This window comes from Mesocricetus auratus, unplaced genomic scaffold (assembly GCF_017639785.1).
Source record: "Mesocricetus auratus isolate SY011 unplaced genomic scaffold, BCM_Maur_2.0 Super-Scaffold_100028, whole genome shotgun sequence".
Taxonomy (NCBI): Eukaryota; Metazoa; Chordata; class Mammalia; order Rodentia; family Cricetidae; genus Mesocricetus; species Mesocricetus auratus.
In genome coordinates, this window is record NW_024429209.1 from 7,236,935 (window position 1) to 7,254,097 (window position 17,163).

The window sequence follows — 17,163 nt, forward strand, 5'->3', positions numbered from 1 at the left end:
ACACTTTTAATGACTGAGCCATCTCTCCAGCCTGTGAAGAATTTTTCTTTTTTAAGTCTCAGGCCAGGCATGGTGGCACACACCTTTAATCCCAGCACTGTGGAGGCAGAGGCAGCTGGGTCTCTGTGAATTTAAGGTTAGTCTTATCTACAAAGCTCCTGGCCAGTCAAGGCTCCATAATGAGATAATAAGACCTTATCTCACAAAAAAGGGCTCCCATATCTCTCCCAAGCTTGACTGACACACTTTGTAGCTGGGGAGGACCTTGGTTTGTTTTTTGCTTTAGTTTTTACCTTGAATTTCTGATCCTCCTGCTCTACCTTGCTCAGTTTTGTGGATTGTTGGGGGTTTGAACCCAGAGTATTTTGCACACTAAATAAGCACTCTCCTGACAGTTGCATCCCCAGTTTGCTGGAGAATTTTCTTTTAAGACACAGAGGGCTTCACTTTGCACAGTGGCCTTTGGTTTTCCTCTTTCGGTCAGAAATTACCATCAAATTCCAAAAAGGCTCAGCCATCTGACGTCTTTCCTGAGAAAAGCAGTTGGAGCCTGGACACTGCCAGGCAGTCCTCAGCTGGCACCAAAGGCTTTTCTTTGGCAAGGGTATCAGAGGCAGAGCCCAGAAGGGGTGGAGCCAGAGAAACTGCTTCCCAGGCCTTTCCCCTCTGCTAGCCCTGGAAGAGCAGGCCTCGCACCCAGAACATGGGCTTTGAACCCTCTTAGCTGCTGGTGGATGTAACTGTGAGTTGATCTCTGTAGATGCCTTAGAGGGCAGAGGCTCTCTTAGTCTAAGAGATGGAAGGGCCCAACACCCCTTGGGTCTCTCCTCACCCTCCTCCTCCCTCTATTTTCCGAAGCGCTCCCTTTACCTAGAAGCCAGAGGGCTTCCACGGTATCCACAATGTTTTTTCCTTTGCTCTTAGGGCAGGGAACATCACAACCGCCTTCCTCATCTTGCTTCACTAGCACTGAACTACTTCCAGGTAGCAGCATTCAGCCTTCCTAGAAGGTAGGTCCCACAATGCCCACTCATCTAATTTCAGGCCTACATATGTGTTAGAGAAAGCTCTCTGTGACCCTTTCAGCTGGCTATAGTATCCTGCCGCTGTACTCATCTTACATGGCAGTTGCTTGACTGGCATCTTCTTAGACCTAGCATCCATGACTGTGAAGTCCATATGGTGTGCCCAGGGCCTGGCCCAGCCCTGATGTCAACACGTCACAAACAACCTACCTGACAGTTTCCACTCTGCTTTAATCTCTGCCTGCATGGAGACTTCATTTCTTACAAATCTCATATTAGATCAAGCATCAAATCAAGGCTTCGGGAGAGAAGGGAAGAGGCTTATATAAGATATTAACAACTGCCAACTCTCCTCCCAAGTTTCTGACTCACTAGGTCTGGCAGGTGGGTAGGCAGAGAATGTGAATTCCTAATGCGTTCCCAAGTGCTACTACTGCTGCTGGCCTAGGGAACTCACTCTCAGTAGCACACTCTGAGGCTGGGGAGGTGGCGCAACCAGCAGTGCTTGCCTTGAAAGCCTAAGGACCTAAGTTTTTTTTTAAGCTAGGTGTTGATAGATATGGTGGCATATGCATTTAACTCTAACTCTAGCACTCAGGAAGAGAGGCAGGTGGATCTCCAAGAGTCTAAGGTCAGCCTGGTCTCCATATTGAATTCTGTGCTATATAGTGAGAGAAAGAGGACAATGAAGCCGGGTGTGGAGGTAGTGTGTTTGTAATCTCAGCTCTGGGGAGGCAGACAGTTGGATTCCTGGAGCCAGTGAGAGATCCTGTCTCAAAAAAGGTGGACAGCACGCTAAGAATGACACCTAAGGTTGTCCTCTGTCCTCTACAAGAATGTGTACACTAGTGCGTTCCTTCACTCACAAATATATACACCGGTGTACACAATATAAACAAATAAATACACTGAGGTAGTTTGAATGTAAGTGGCACCCGTAATCTCACAGGGAGTGGCACTATTAGAAGGTGTGATCTTGATGGAATAGGTCTGGTCTTGTTGGAGGAAGTGTGTCACTGTGGAGGCAGGCTTTGAGGTCTCAAATATGCTCAAGATACCACCCAGTGTCTCAGACCATTTCCTGTTGCCTGCGAGATGCAGAACTCTCAGCTACTTCTCCAGCACTATGTCTGCCTGCACATGTCCTACCATGATGATAATGGACTGAACTTCTGAAACTGTAAGTGAGCCACCCCTATTAATGTTTTCCTTTATAAGAGTTGCTGTGGTCATGGTGTCTCTTCACGGCAATAGAAACCCTAACTAAGACATGCATGAAGCATTATCTTAGAGCGCCTGTCTTTTCACTGGTAAATGGAATTATTATGAGCTCCTGTGTGCCGGGTCTTATGAGAGGCCAATGAGACAATGAGAATGAAGAATTCAGCATGGTGCCTGCACCCAGTAGATACTCGGTGAACACATGGACAGAGGTGGGAAAAGGTTTAAGCAGATCAGCCAGGTTTGCAGAAGAACTGAGGCCAGTGAGTCCTGGTCACACTATGGAAGCAGCTGGGAGCCATGTGTTGTTCTGGAGCTGGAGAGACTATTGCTGGGAACTTACACGGATTCACCAGATTTAACGACAACAACGAAAAATGAAAGCATGAGGTTAATCTTGAATTTCAGATAGACAACCAATGTTACATGGGACATACTTACACTAATAAATGTGTCTGAAATTGAAATGCAGCTAGTGGCATTTGGTTCTATCTGCTAATAGCAGCCACACACCAGTTGCCTGCCTCCTACCCCAGAGCCTGCTCCCTGAGGCGAGCCAATTCCAGCTACCCCTGCATCCGGTCCCACAAGGACTGGTGGAGGCTCTGCTCCTGGCAGACAGTCCTGCCGCTTATGACATGTGATCACAGCTGCAGGCCTGGCTCAGAGCTTCCATTCACCTCAGGCTGGGTTCACCCACAAGGAAGTAGTAGGGCAAAGTAAATAGTCATGGGCCTGCCTGGGGATTCAGAAGCATATAGGCCACCAAATTTCAACAAGAAGGCAGTCCTGATGACACTACTCTTAGATTGCTAAGAAACCACCAGCCGCCAGTGGTATAGGCCTCAGCTAGCACATGGACCCAGGAAGAGGGGGAAAATGGCCTAACTTTTAACTCCAGGAATAGGCAACTGCAGTACACACAGTACTTTCAGACTAAAGGACACCCCAGATGTGGTGACTTAAGCCACAAGCTAGAGCAGGGTAGTCCCTGCCTTGGGCAGCTTGGCTGGGCGTTAAGACAATAAGACCACCTGAGGCTGCCTCTCACCCCCTCACACCCCTCCAGAATTTCCAAATTCCAGATGATTCAGAGCTCCAAAAACAAGGTGGATGGAAATTCAATTTCTGCAACAATCTTTATATGAACTTTTCCCGCTCTAACAAAAAGCAAAGAAAACGGCATGTACTTCATCTTCAAAACTGTGAGATTAAAGCTGGTCACGGTGCTGTGCACCTACAGCCAGAGCCGCTAAAGGGGCTGAGGCCAGGAGTTTGAAGTCATCCTGGGCAACAGAGCAAAATCCTGCCTCCCCTCAAACAAACAGGCAAACACAAACAACAAACAAGTCCACATAAAACAAGAAAGGGCAGGGGATGGCTCAGTGATAAGAGCTCTTGTTATGCAAGGATGAAGAAAAGTTCAAATCCCCAGGACTCACATAAAAAACCAGTCATGGGGATTGGAGCCGTGGCTCACTGGTTATGAGTGCTGACTGCAGAGCTCAGGTGTGGGATTCCCAGTACCCACGTGATCTCTCACAGCTGCTCTAATTCCAGTCCCAGAGATCCACTGCCCTCTTCTGGCCTCTGTGGGCACTGCACCCAGGTGGTTCACAGATACACATGCAGGCGAAACACCCAAACATACAAAATAAAAAAATAAAATAGCCGGGCGGTGGTGGCGAATGCCTTTAATCCCAGCACTCGGGAGGCAGAGGCAGGAGGACCTCTGTGAGTTCGAGGCCAGCCTGGTCTACAAGAGCTATTTCCAGGACAGTCTCCAAAGCCACAGAGAAATCCTGTCTTGAAAAACCAAAATAAATAAATGAATAAAAAAGAAAGCCAGGCTTGGCACATGCCCGTTGTCTTGGTGGCTAAAAAAAAAAAAATACAGTCATGGCTGTACATGCCTATGTGACACAGAGGGAGATCCAGAGACATCACTGGCCAGTTGAGCCCATAAAGCAAGCTTCTAGTTCAGATGCAGACCATGTCTCAAGGCATTAAGGTGGATATCTGCTCGGGCCTGCATATGTACTCAGATACCCCCCAAACACACACACACACACACACACACACACACACACACACACACACACACACACACACACGTCTTGCACTGTGCTCAGCATTTATTTAGCTCAGTAAAACTACATAGGGTGGAAATCTCAGTGCCTTGAGGTCAGGTCAGCTTTTGTCAAGGGCATGGGATTTAAGTATGCAGCCAAGACTGAGGATCACTGATTATCAAATCTTCACAATATAACCATGCAAGGTAAATTTTATCACCATTTTACAAATGAAATTAAGGATCAAAAGGAAATTAAGGACCATTTGAGAGCTGATGCCCACCTGGCCTATATAGGTACATAGTGGGGCCCTGTACTTAGTTGTTTGCTTGTTTGTTTATTTATTGAGACAAGGTCTCTCTACATAGTCCTGATTGTCCTGGAATTCACTTTGTAGACCAGGCTGGCCTCGAACTCAGAACTTGCAAAGATCAGCCTACCTCTGAGTACTGGGTTTCAAGGCATGCATCATTATTTTTTTTAATTTCTGTTTTTATTAATTTATTTTTTATATTCCAATTCCAGTTCCCCCTCCCTCCTCTCTGCCCACTCCCCCTCCTCCTCCTCCCACCTGCTCCATGGAGACACCCATCTTTAAACACAAAAAAAGATAAATTCCAGCATCAGAAGTCCCAGTCTGGGACCCTTCCTACCTTCTGTTTCAGACTTCTTTGAGAAGTTTCTGTTTCCCATGGTAGCCTGTACTGGTCTAGGCACCTTAACCAAATGAAGCATATGATAATAAGTTCTATGGCTACAAGGCCCAGAGATGGGGACCCAGCCCATTCTTTGATTAAACAACCTGCTATCTGGGATTCCCTAAGGATGATCTCTCCAGAGGATGGAGGACCTCGGGTCTCATTCATCCTAATAATTTGATTGGCCAATTGAGGAGTATAAACTTTGGCAGGGGTAACACAAATGTGCGCCAGGGTAAGCAAACAGGTTTAAGGATGTAAAATTCCTACCTGAACTAAGTTATTTAAGGAGCTCTGAGTGCTGAGAGCCTCTCTTACATCCCCTGCTGGTTTATCCACTGTGCTGGCTGTAGTTACAGACCAGCAATAGCTACAATCACCCCAGCAGTGATGCCAAAGTCTCCTTTTTGCTGCATTAGGGCAAGCTGCATTTCTCCAGAAAAATACACTGGCATAGGGGCGATTCCAGGAACAGGAACCACCAAGGCTGATATTTCAAGTGGCCGTGTCCTGTTCAAATACCGAAAAGGGGCTTTTGCCACTCATCACAGTCCATACCAGCGTTCAGTTGTTTTAATGGGTCCTTTTTTCCCCAAAGGGAAAAATTGGCAAAATGAATTCTGTTGTTTCAAGGTTTGTCAAGGGCAAACTTCTAGTTATCCAGTTCTTTGTCAGCTCTGGGGTGAAAACTCATGGATCCAAGAAGTTGATGTAGCAGGCCTGTCGAGAAACTGGAAATCTCGGACTGTTTTCTTTCTTTTCCGGGCTGTAAATTCGATGACATCAAGGGTCAGGAACACTGGTTTAGGAGATCTCACTCAACTGGCTTAGGCAGGCTCCCATGGTCTCAGGTCCAGTTTTTCTCTGCTGCATGCATCTCACTAAATGTTCTGGCAGTCGCCGAGCTTTATTCTTTTCCTGAAAGAAAACACAAACACGCCTTCGACCCCAAATTAGGGCAGAATTGGATCTTCTCCACTGTCTAGTGTATGGATATCTCCGTTTGATCTGATCAAAAGTCACTCAAGTTCCATCACGCCAGAATCTGTCTGCAGCAGATTGCTCACTGACATCCACATTTAAAAAATTAAAATAAGGAGTGCTTGATTTAATGAATCATGTGGGGAGCTGGGGGCATTATTCCCCCTTTTTATTTTTTGAAATTTTGTTTGAACTGTTTGCTACTCTATAGAATCTTTTATAAAGATTTCTTTGGCTCTCGGACCATGTTGTAAGCTTTTGTTATTTTTCCACTGACTGAGGACTCAAATCATCAACCTTTCCTGTTAAGACATTGACTGGCTGGATGATCTTTTTGGCTATATCCAAAGCAACTTAGATAACTTAGATAACTTCTTAACTATATCTGAAGCAAGTTAAAAATCCTTTTAATCATATCCAAGGCAATTTAAGCAGTTCACACTCATGCATTCACAATCCTTGAATTAAAATCAAAGGTTGAAAAAGTCCTGTGTGCCCCTCATTATCCCTCCATTTGAGAAGTTCTGAGCTATACTCAGGGGCTACAGCAATACCTACTCCTTGTAATTCTGTAGATGCAGGGTGGAGAGGCCAGGCTTTTGGCCAAAAGTTTTTAGAGATGACTCACAAAATTGACCTTAAATTTGTATCAATAACCAACCCTGTATAAATGAAAACAAACATAAACAATATTTGGAAATGTGGGCATCCTTCTTTCCAAACTACTCCCTGCTGTTAGGGGGCACTGAAATAACATGGGGATCATGACCAAAAAAACAGAAAACCTATTGAAGTCCTTGTTTTTGTGGTCTGCAAGGCTGCATCATCTCAGCTGTTTTAGCTGTTGGATCACCTGGGCCACTGCTTCAGGTGGTCTTGCTTCATCCAACCATACTAGTCTGGAAGGAACCGAACCCTCAGCTTTTTATTTTCTGTGGAAACAAAAGCAAAAATTCTTTTCCCAAGTAACCTGTCCTTATATTTAAATTTAGAAGTCAAAGCATTTTCAAAATATATAAGTTGGATTAATTCAGAAGCATTGATAATCAAATGTCGTTTAGCAGTTGTTGTTCCTTCCTTAGCAATTAAACAATTCAAAGACAACACAATAGCACACAGTATCCAGACTCTCCGTGTATTTTCCATTGCATATACTTTATCTTTTCCTTTTCTTTCACTTAATACCAGTACTTTGTTTACTGTTACCCATTTTCAATTCACCCAATTTCAATCCATCCTCCAACCGAGAATGATCCTTCAGGCAAAAGCCTTAAGATTTACTCAATCCACCCTCCAACTGAGGGCGATCTCTCAGGTTCCCCCTTTCTTTCCCGACCTTGGTGTCGGGCTAAGGCCTGGAGATTTAACCTGGTACCCCTAACTTGGTACCCCTTTTCAGTACATCCTCATAGCCTTACTTGCTGGCCAGCCTTTGAGGGCAATCTCTCAGTTCCCCCTTTACTTTCCTGACCTCAGTGGATCTGGAGAAGGCTGGAGATTAATTCAATACACCTTCTCCTTAGAAGGTGATCTCTTAGGCAAAAGCCTGGAGATTTAACCATTCAATTTTACTGTTAGAAGTCGAGGTACCACCTGTTTTCAAATCTTTTCTTTCTCAAGTCTCTCCTCTTCTGAGTCTTCTTTCTGGCTGATCTATCCCGGTCTTTCCAAATCTCTCTGGCTCTCTGTGGGACCTCCAATTGTGGCGCCCACGCCACAAGCAAGTCCAAGTTATCAGGAAAAGAAAGACAAGACGTCCAGCTGTTTGTGCATGCTGCCTCTATTGCTGAGAGAGAGAGAGAGAGAGAGAGAGAGAGAGAGAGAGAGAGAGAGAGAGAGAGAAAGAGAGTCTTTATTCCAAGTGCTAAGAGGTCTCTTCTTTCTTGTAGAGAGGGAGCAGCCTTATATAAAGGTTTACAGCGCAGTGGAAAAACCCCAGGTGGAAGAGAGCATGTTTTCCTCCTGCTAGATGTTGATGTCAGAGGGTCAAGGCCCGGACAGTAAGCCAGGACTAGAAAACAGGAAGCACTTGGACTGGAAAACAGGTTGCACTTGTAGGCTGACTGCAACTCACAGAGGCCCTTTGGGGCTGGGGCCCAACACCCCCTCCCTCCTCTCCACCCACTCCCCCTCTCCTCCTCCTCCCATCTGCTCCATGGAGACCCCCATCTTTAAAAAGATTAATTCCAGCATCAGATGTCCAGGTCCGTCCTGGTCTGTGACCCTTCTGTCTCAGACTTCTTTGAGAAGTTTCTGTTTCCCAGGGTTTTACCATCAAGTGCAGTCATTCCATATAGCTGCCACAGACAATCTTGTGGCATGTCACAACCCTCCCTACACTCCCCCCCCATCACACTGAGATTAATCTGCTTTCAGCAGGGCTCCTCTAAGATAGCAATCAGACCCTGCAGGATGGACAACCAAAGCCAGTCATTTCTAAACAAGCTCTGCCACCTTGGATCCCATCATGGCAACAGCTTCTCACCTCCCAGACCTTCCGACAGCTGGCTTTTCCCAGTGCCCCACTGCCACCCCTGTAAGCCTGCCTTTTATGCCTTTACCTTCAAATAAATAATAGCACAAAACATGTACTTAGAGCAGCATTTCTTGAAATTGTGGGTTGCAACCCTTTTGGGGGTCAAATAACCCTTTCACAGGGTTGCATATCAGATATCCTGCATATCATATATTACATTACAATTCATAACAGCCGAAAAAGTATAGTTAGGAATCAGCAACAATAATTTCATGGTTGGAGATCACCACAACATAAGGAACCGCATTAAAGAGTCATGACATTAGAAAAGTTGAGAACCACTGACTTAAAATGTGTGCACAAAGTGTGCACCGGCTTCACAGCCGGCCTGGGACACCTTGTAAATGTGGATTACAGTTATCCAACTCCAAGGCAAGTGCCTTTACTGGCTGAGACTTTTTTTTAAAGTCTGTTTTGTTTTGGTTTCTGGAGACAGGGTATCTCTGTACAGCCCTTGCTGTCTTGGAACTCGCTCTATAGACCAGGCTGTCCTTCAACTCAGGGATCCACCTGTCTCTGCCTCCCAGTGCTGAGATAAAGGCTTGTACCACTAGGCTGGGTTGACTGAGCCATCTTTTAAGCAAAGGTTGCATGTGCTTTTCAGAACTAATGCCATCAGCTTTTGATCTTTTCCGGCACATCTTCTTGGCAGGGACTGACTATACATACTTACAGGTAGTCACAGAGGTCTTTGAGTCAGGAAAGGCAATGAACAAACACTGCTTCAAAGGGAATAGCCACTCCATGCATTTATAGCCTACACATCTGCACATCTGCTCTGCTTTTGAGACTTTTGGATGGCGAGAAAGCATGACTGGGTGAGAAGGCTGGTCACCATCTGCCCTCTGCTGGACCGTGGTGGTATTGAGTGCATTGCCCTTCCACTGACGTGTCTGATGGATGACGGAGCAGGCATTTATTGCAATGGCCCTGAGCTCGAGAAGGTGATCTGTCCACAAAGAGTTCAACTTCAATTGAAGAGGTCATTCAGAGCTGTTTGGTGTAGCGGTGGTAGCCCTGGGTTTGATATCAGCGCTGCAAAAACAAAACAAGGTTGACTTTCATCGAGCAAATAAGAAGTTACAACTGTGAGCACATGGGCAGTTGGATCTCAGCTAGAATGCGGCGTGGAGGGCCAAGGAACGCTGCTTCAGGATGGGAAATCCGAGCACCAAGCACCTCACAAAGACATTTCACTTACTCTGGCAAATCCTACAAGCAGCTTCCCTCTTTTTGATTATAAAGCGAGAACCGCCTTCAATTCGGTAGAAGATACACCCAAGGTCACGTATCCAGGAGGAAAGGAACAGGTTCCAAAGTCCTTGCGTCTCCGGTGTTCCTGTGGTTCCAGCTGGCGGCCAGGCTGGGCACGGATCAGAGTCCTGAAGCCCGGGGCTCCCCAGTCTCCCTGAGAGAAAGGTCGCCCTTGGGTGTGAACATGGGACAGGGGCGGGGTCTCTTCCGATGTGAGGGGTGGAGCCAGGACCGGGGGACAGGGAAGGCCGCACTTGGTTGTTGGAAGGAGTGGAGCCCGGATCTCACCGGGTCCCAGAGAAGGCGGAAGTGCCGGGACCTAAGTACTTACCTGTGGAGTCTCTGCGTACAGGTAGAGGCAACGACTCTGGGTCCCGGACCTCTAGGGGAGGAAGGGGATTCCTAGGTAGGAAGCTGCCTAAACCAGGGAAAAAATTTCTCTCCCACCCTGTTCTTCTATCTCGCTTCATTTACGTTCTAGGGCCAGAGTCCGTTCACCTGGAGCTCGGGGAAAGCGTAGGCGGAGGGACGATGGCCTCACTTCCTCCCAGCGGCTGCGAGCTCCCTGAGTAGTCGAGACGAGGGAGCTGGAGATGAAATGCTGGAACGCTTTATGGAGGCTACCCTAGACTGAGGGCTAGGAGGCACTTTCCCTCTCTGGGGCAACAGAAGTTGCTACCCTATGTGGGGAATTGCAGTTTAGTGGTAGAGAACTTCTCTGGGATAGGAGGGACCCTAGGTTTCAACCCCAGCACTGCTATAAACAAAGTAATCATCTGCCAGGTGTTGGTGGTGCGTGCCCTTAATCCCAGCACTCGGAAGGCAGAGGCAGGTGACTCTCTGTGAGTTCCAGGCTAGTCAGGGCTACACAAAGAAACCCTGTCTCGAAAAACAAAAACAAAACAAAGAAAGATTTATACTCCTACTCTCTTTGGTGGCAGATGCAAAGTCATTCCCGCATCATGAGGGCAGAGATCTCAGGTCCAGGGCAACTGGTCCTGGCTTCCCTATGGTAGAGGTAGATTGGTCTGGAACCTTGTGGATATTTCTAGCCTGAATTGAGCAAGGTGCCACAAGGCCTGGAGTTCACCTGTCCATCTTGTAACTAGTAAGGTCCCCACTGTTCCGGATGTTGAGTGCCAGCTTACTGTGTCTAAACTGTTAACTGCAAGTAGGGGCTGCCCTACTGGACTGCCCACAACCTGGGTGAGTGGGACTGCCATGATGCTTAAAAAGATGCTGGTGTTTCTGCCAGATGGCACACATGGGCACAACACATATTGTACAACGCTGTATGCAATTATCAGGTATTCATACCTACCTGATATTATCCCCACTTAAAGAAGCTGAAATCGACACCCAGATAAACCAAATGATTTGCCCAAAGCCACAGCTAGTAAGTGTACAGATTAGAACTCAGGCACTGTGGTGTTCTCATCCACAGTGCTCTGTTGCCATCAGAGAGCCGCGTGTCTGGTAACAAAGTCTTAACCATAGACAGCAGGAAAGTCAGGGAAGGGACAACTATATACGGCAGCAAGCAGAGCTCCCAGCTTGAAAAAGGCAGAAAAGAAGGTTCTCCTAGGGGTGAATGTAGGTGTGGGGGGAGACCACTTGGATTTTAGTTAGAGGTACTCAAAAGTCTAAGCAAATGGGATTCTAGACTCCTTTGACATGTGAGTAAGATGGCTCTAAATTAAGGCCTATATTGTACAAGGGAAACTGAGGCCAGCAAGCTGCTTGCCTTATGTACAGATCTGAGTAACTCTAGTGACACCGCCTCCCATGTACTCATCTCTGCCATACAGCTCTTCCTCCAAGGAGACACCTGGCCTCTAGTGCCCCTTAGAGGCATTTAATATCAGGAGACAATTTGGCTGTCACAACCTTGGATGGGAACTGGGGGGGGGGTACTGGTATCTAATGGTCAGAGACCAGAGATACAGTCTTACAGTGTACCCTGTTCTACAGCGCGCACGCTACACACACACACAGAGTAAACCAAGCCTGCCACCCTACCCAGGGCTTCCCATACTCACCCCTTTATTCTTGGAAACTCCTGGGTCTTGTCTGCTTTTCCTGGACTCACTGGTCTAGTGACCTGCTCAACAAACAGATACCTGTCCTGCCAGTCTGTCTCCTTAGATCTGTAGTCACTGAACAGAATGAAGCTTTCCACCCAGGGGCCAATCATTAGGTATTTGCCAACAAAGCTGTTGTTGGATTTGAGTGGCATTAGGGAGTTTAATTTCACCCTATTTTTTACTTAGCTTCATGCTGTCTAGGCCAAAGCTTTATTATCAGATGCCCAGATCATGAATGGTCACAGGGCATTGTGGGTAAGGGTACCAAACTGCCTGGGTGCTAATCTCCACTCTGCCAGTGACTAGTTGTGACTCTGGGCAGGTCAGTTCATCTTTCTGATTCTCCATTTCCATCCTCTGAAGTGCACCACCTGGTTGACACAGAGAGAGGAAAGCCTGTGCTCTGTCTGGGATAGCAACATTCCTCCAAAAATGTTACCCACTGGGATCCGTCATTTAGACTTCGCCAAAAATCCAGCTATGGCCTGAGAACACTGAGATGACTCTTCTCAACACTCAAAAGGATGCAAGCACCACGGGGGAGGTTGTTCTGATGTACATGTGGACCCATGAAGGCTGTTAGACCTAAATTTCCACATTTCTAACAAAGCTCCCCAGTGACACTTACGCTGCCAATTCATGGACCACATTCCAAGCCCAGTCCATCACAAAGCTATGCAGAGGTGGCTGCACTCTCTGCAGACAGCTGTGGTGTGGTTTGGGGACTATGGACTAATTAAGGCGTCAAGAGACCTGAGTCAGCCTCTTTCCTGCTCCCCTGCCCCTGTATATGCTCTATTAGGCCCACACAGCTTTGGTAAGTGGCTCTGCTTCTTTGAAGGGTGATCCTGAACCCTTGTCCTCCAGGTATTGTTGTGTAAGATCTGAGAGAGAAGGGTGACATGTGGCAGTGTCTTGGGTCCAGTTCTCAGTTCTGGCAGCCAGAGGAGCAGTAGGTCACTTATCTGGAAGCATAGCAGGTATAATGGGCTGAATCTGGAGAGGGTGGCATAGGGCGAGGGGACACTATGTCAGCTTGGTTGACTCTCATTATAGCCCTGGCTTTTCTTTGCTGCCACGGAAGCCTCCTGCCTTCACTTCTCCCCACCCTGCCTGATGCAGGAAAGCTGGAGGGACCAGTCTGGCTAGGATGAACAACAACATTGGCCCGAATGTGCATCTGAGTTATAGTCTGAAGCTAGGGACTAAGGACAATGGCCTGGAGACCATGAAATGTGGCCGTGGGCCTCAGATGGACATATTACCAGGAGAAAATGGGGTGGGGGTGCAGGTTGGAGTGCTTCCTTAAGCTACAGAGGCCTTATTTAGTGTCTGGACTAGTAATAGGGCTCAGTAGAGGTTTATGTGTCTGGAGTGTGTATGCAGTTTCTAGGACCAGGAAGCAGCAAGCTGTCTAGAACCATTTCTCAAATGGAAGACTTCCTTTAGGATACCATCTATTACCTAACAAGGCTAGCTCTATCTGGAGGCTCTCCCCACTGCCCACAATGTCCTGTTTCCATGGTGACTCTTTCTATTTGTTTCTGCCAAGGGTTCTGGACATGAGTCCCACAGACCTGGACTTGACCCTCAGGTTCTCTCCTTACAGGTGTGAGACCCTGGGCGAGTCACCCCACCTCTCCAAGCTTCTGCTGGTTTACAAACAGGAACAATAACCCTGCTCTGCCAGCCTTGCAGGGCTGTTGTGAAGATGAGATGAGCCGTGCCCACGGAGTGCTCAGGCATTACCATGAGTCATAGCATTTAGAGGCACGGGCACCCAGCTATCGTCTCACCCTGAGTCCTTATTTTTACAGATGTAGAGACTGGCAGTAGGAGACAGCAGGCTGCCCAAGAGCCCCACAGTAGGTCGGTGGGCCAGCCTCGGCTAGTAGACCTAGGTCTTCTGGAGATCGTCCCATCCCACAGCTGCTGCCGCTGTACAGACACATTCTGTCTTCAAGGGCTAGACACCACTTAAGCTTGGGCATCGCAGCTGTTGGCCAGCAGCAGCCATGAACTACGTGGGGCAGTTGGCAGAGACGGTGTTTGGAACAGTTAAGGAACTATACAGGGGCCTAAACCCCGCCACGTTGAGTGGCGGCATCGACGTGCTGGTGGTGAAGCAGACAGATGGCTCCTTCCGCTGCTCACCCTTCCATGTACGGTTCGGCAAGCTGGGTGTCCTGCGGTCCCGGGAGAAGGTGGTGAGTGCTTCCGCCCGTGGTCTGGCTTCAGCAGGGTGGGCTTTTGAAGGCTGCATAATCACTGCTGTCCCAGAAAAAACTTGGCTTCTGTAAGTGGTGGAGGTGGGGTGTGCCTATCCCATTTCCCTTCCTTTGTATTTTCATTGAATTTTCTTTTAAAATTTATTTTACTGTATTTATTTTATATGTGTATATATATGTGTGTATATATATATATATATATATATATATATACCTGATTGTATACATACATCTGTGTGTGTGTGTGTGTGTGAGTGTGTGTGTATCCAATGTTGGGAGTCAGTTCTTTCCTTCCACAATGTGGGTTCCGGGGATTGAACTCAGGTCGTCAGTCTTGGTAGCAAGTGCTGATTTCTGCTGTGCCACCTCACTGGCCCTCACTGATGTTTTTGGCTTGGTTTAGGGCCTTGATCTAGAAGATTCTCATTTGCCCAGGTAGGAAGCCCAGTGGAGTAGAACCAGGTGGCTACCTGGCCTGGCTCAACTTACTAAGACCTCCTCTGTGGCCTCCCTAATCACCTCACATCTTCAAACCCAGTCACATTACCTTTAGGAATGGACAAGTTTTTATATGCCTGGTGCTAGCAATAGAATAGTTTGGGACAGTAAACAGGAACAGATAATGTGGCCTTGAGGCCAACTCTGTGGGGACAAAGGTTAGTCCCTTAGGAGAGCCACATCAGCTTTCTCAGGTTCATGACAGACGTCATTTAGCACCTGGGTCCATGTGTGAGCAGCACTGTAATAGGCCCAAACCCCATTCAAGTTGAGGTGACTGGATTTTTCAGAACCTTAATAGGAAAGTATAATCTATGAAAGACAGTGTACCTTGGAGATAAGAGGCCAGGCTGAAGGGCTGGGCCCATGGCTGAATTAGTAAGGGCCTTGCCATGCCCTGAGCTGAGGTTCCCAGCAAACTTTTCCCACATAAACAGCAAGGTGCAGAAGATGTCTGTAATGCTAGCACCGGAGAGGAAGAGGCAGGTAGATCTCTGGGGCTTGCTAGCCTGCCAGCCTCACCAATTAGTGGGAGACCTTGTCTTAAAAAATAAGTGTAACTGAGTGTAGACACCTGAGATTGGCCTCAGGCACCCACACATGCAGGCACTCACACAAATATGTACATGCGCATATGACACCACACACAGACACACACAGAACACAGCAAGGAGATTGGGGTGTAGTTGAAGACCTTTTGAGTTTCATAGACTCTTGGTGGGAGGGCAGGTCCTTACAAATAGCCTACCCCCCAATACACACACACACACACACACACACACACACACACACCAGTTTCCTTATCTATAAAATGGACATAATGATAGGAGCTACTACAAAGGTTCTTGTAAAGTTAAACAGGAATTTCTATATAAAACACTCCACTGTAAGGGGTAATTCTAACCATTATTCATATAGTCAACACCTGGGAGCTGGGAGGAAGTAGGGAATGAGGTCACAGCAGTGCTCTCCTGGTGACCGGGTGGTAAGCAAGCAGCCAGCACCACAGACTTCTGAAGAGAGCTCCAGCCAGCTCAGAGCTGGATGCAGGCAGGAGTGTGTCTCCAGTTGCTGGATCAGGACATGAGGACCACGGCTATGGTCACTCAGTCCCCACCCATCATTTCCATTGCAGGTGGACATTGAAATCAATGGAGAGCCCGTGGACCTGCACATGAAGCTGGGGGACAGTGGCGAAGCCTTCTTCGTCCAGGAGCTGGACAGTGATGAGGTTTGGATCAACGCCTTGGCTTGTGCCAGACTTCACCCCTTCCCTGGTGCTGTCCCAGGAGGGAACCTGGCGTCTGTCACTGTCCCTGACCTCAGGGATATCTCTTCAGCAGAGAACTGATACACGGGGTCACTTGAGGCTGGCTTCATGATCTGTCACAGCCCAGAAAAGGGGACCTACTCTGGTTGATTCTACTTCCTGGGGAAGGTTTTGAAGCAGGAGCCCTCTGGTTCCCTGGGGGAGTGGAAAGTTGGCCTGACTGGGAATCTCAGAAAAGATGAGGGCGAGGAGACTGCAAAGAATAAAGCCTGGCTGTTCCAGTCTGTGTTGGTACCATACAGCCAGAACACAGCACTGGGGGCGGAGTGGGTGAAAAGAGGAGTGTTCGCAGAATGGAGGCCGGGCCTAGCCCAAGCCAACAGAGCTTTAACTGTTTGAATGTGATAGGCTTTACCTGAGCCCCTGCTGTATATCAGACACTATGCAGCAAACTCAAACAAGTGACTCCTTTACCTTCAAAAAGAGTTCCAGCCAAGGACTGGAGAGATGGCTCAGAGGTTAAGAGCACTGGCCAGGCTCTTCTTAGAGGTCCTGAGTTCAATTCCCAGCAACCACATGGTGGCTCACAACCATCTGTGCTGAGATCTGGTGCCCTCTTCTGTCATATAGTCATACATGCAGGCAGAACACTATAAATAAATCTTAAAAAAAAAAAAAAAAAGAGTTCCAGACAAGCCTGGAATACAGGCACATGAATATCCAATGATGCAGCCTCATAGTCATGCAAAGAATTGCAGTCTGGGCAAGCTTCCTAGAGGAAGTGGCACCTAGCTAAGAGAAATGGGTGTTACCAAGAGGCAGGAGAGACTAAGCCCCTGCTTCTGCCTGTTCTGATAGAGCTGCCTGGACTGCTGCCCCACCTCCCAAAGGGGTTTTGTGGCCAGCTGGGCTGCCACCACCTCTGCTCAGGCCCCATGCCTGTCCCTAAATGAGCTCGCTGTGGGGTTCTGGGTAACCTGATGGCTCTAGCACCTTCAGCTCTGGTTCTCCCCCCAGGAGGACGTGCCTCCTCGCCTGTGCACCTCGCCCATCCCATGGGGAGGCCTGTCAGGCTTGCCCTCAGACTCCCAGCTGGGCACAGCCAGTGAGCCTGAGGGCCTTGTCATCACTGGGCGGAGAAAGAGGAGGCGCAGGAGGAAAGCCAGGCGCAGGGAGGATGCTGTGGACTCCAGTTCTGAGGAGTTGGAGCCCGGTGCTGAGAGTGAGCTGCCCTTGCAGGAAAAGCCAACACCAGAGTCCCCAAGGTGGGTAGGAACCAGGTGGAGGCTGTGGGCA

General features: G+C 48.0%; 1 protein-coding gene across 7 annotated transcripts in view; it reads left to right on the forward strand.

Annotated features, from left to right (window-relative positions):
* Positions 1-17,163, forward strand: part of Lpin3 (lipin 3) — a 29,873-nt gene that overhangs the window by 1,333 nt on the left and 11,377 nt on the right. For 2 of the 7 annotated variants that reach the window (XM_040732816.1, XM_040732822.1), the window contains exons 1-5: positions 10,038-10,139; positions 12,739-12,851; positions 13,481-14,078; positions 15,733-15,828; positions 16,885-17,132. In XM_040732816.1, coding sequence (XP_040588750.1) covers positions 13,887-14,078; positions 15,733-15,828; positions 16,885-17,132 — 536 coding nt within the window. In that variant the 5' untranslated portion in view covers positions 10,038-10,139; positions 12,739-12,851; positions 13,481-13,886. Of the gene's footprint in view, positions 1-924; positions 1,011-10,019; positions 10,140-10,421; positions 10,994-12,738; positions 12,852-13,480; positions 14,079-15,732; positions 15,829-16,884; positions 17,133-17,163 lie in introns of those variants that run through there. The other 5 variants (XM_040732820.1, XM_040732821.1, XM_040732817.1 and 2 more) reach the window with 5 other exon arrangements.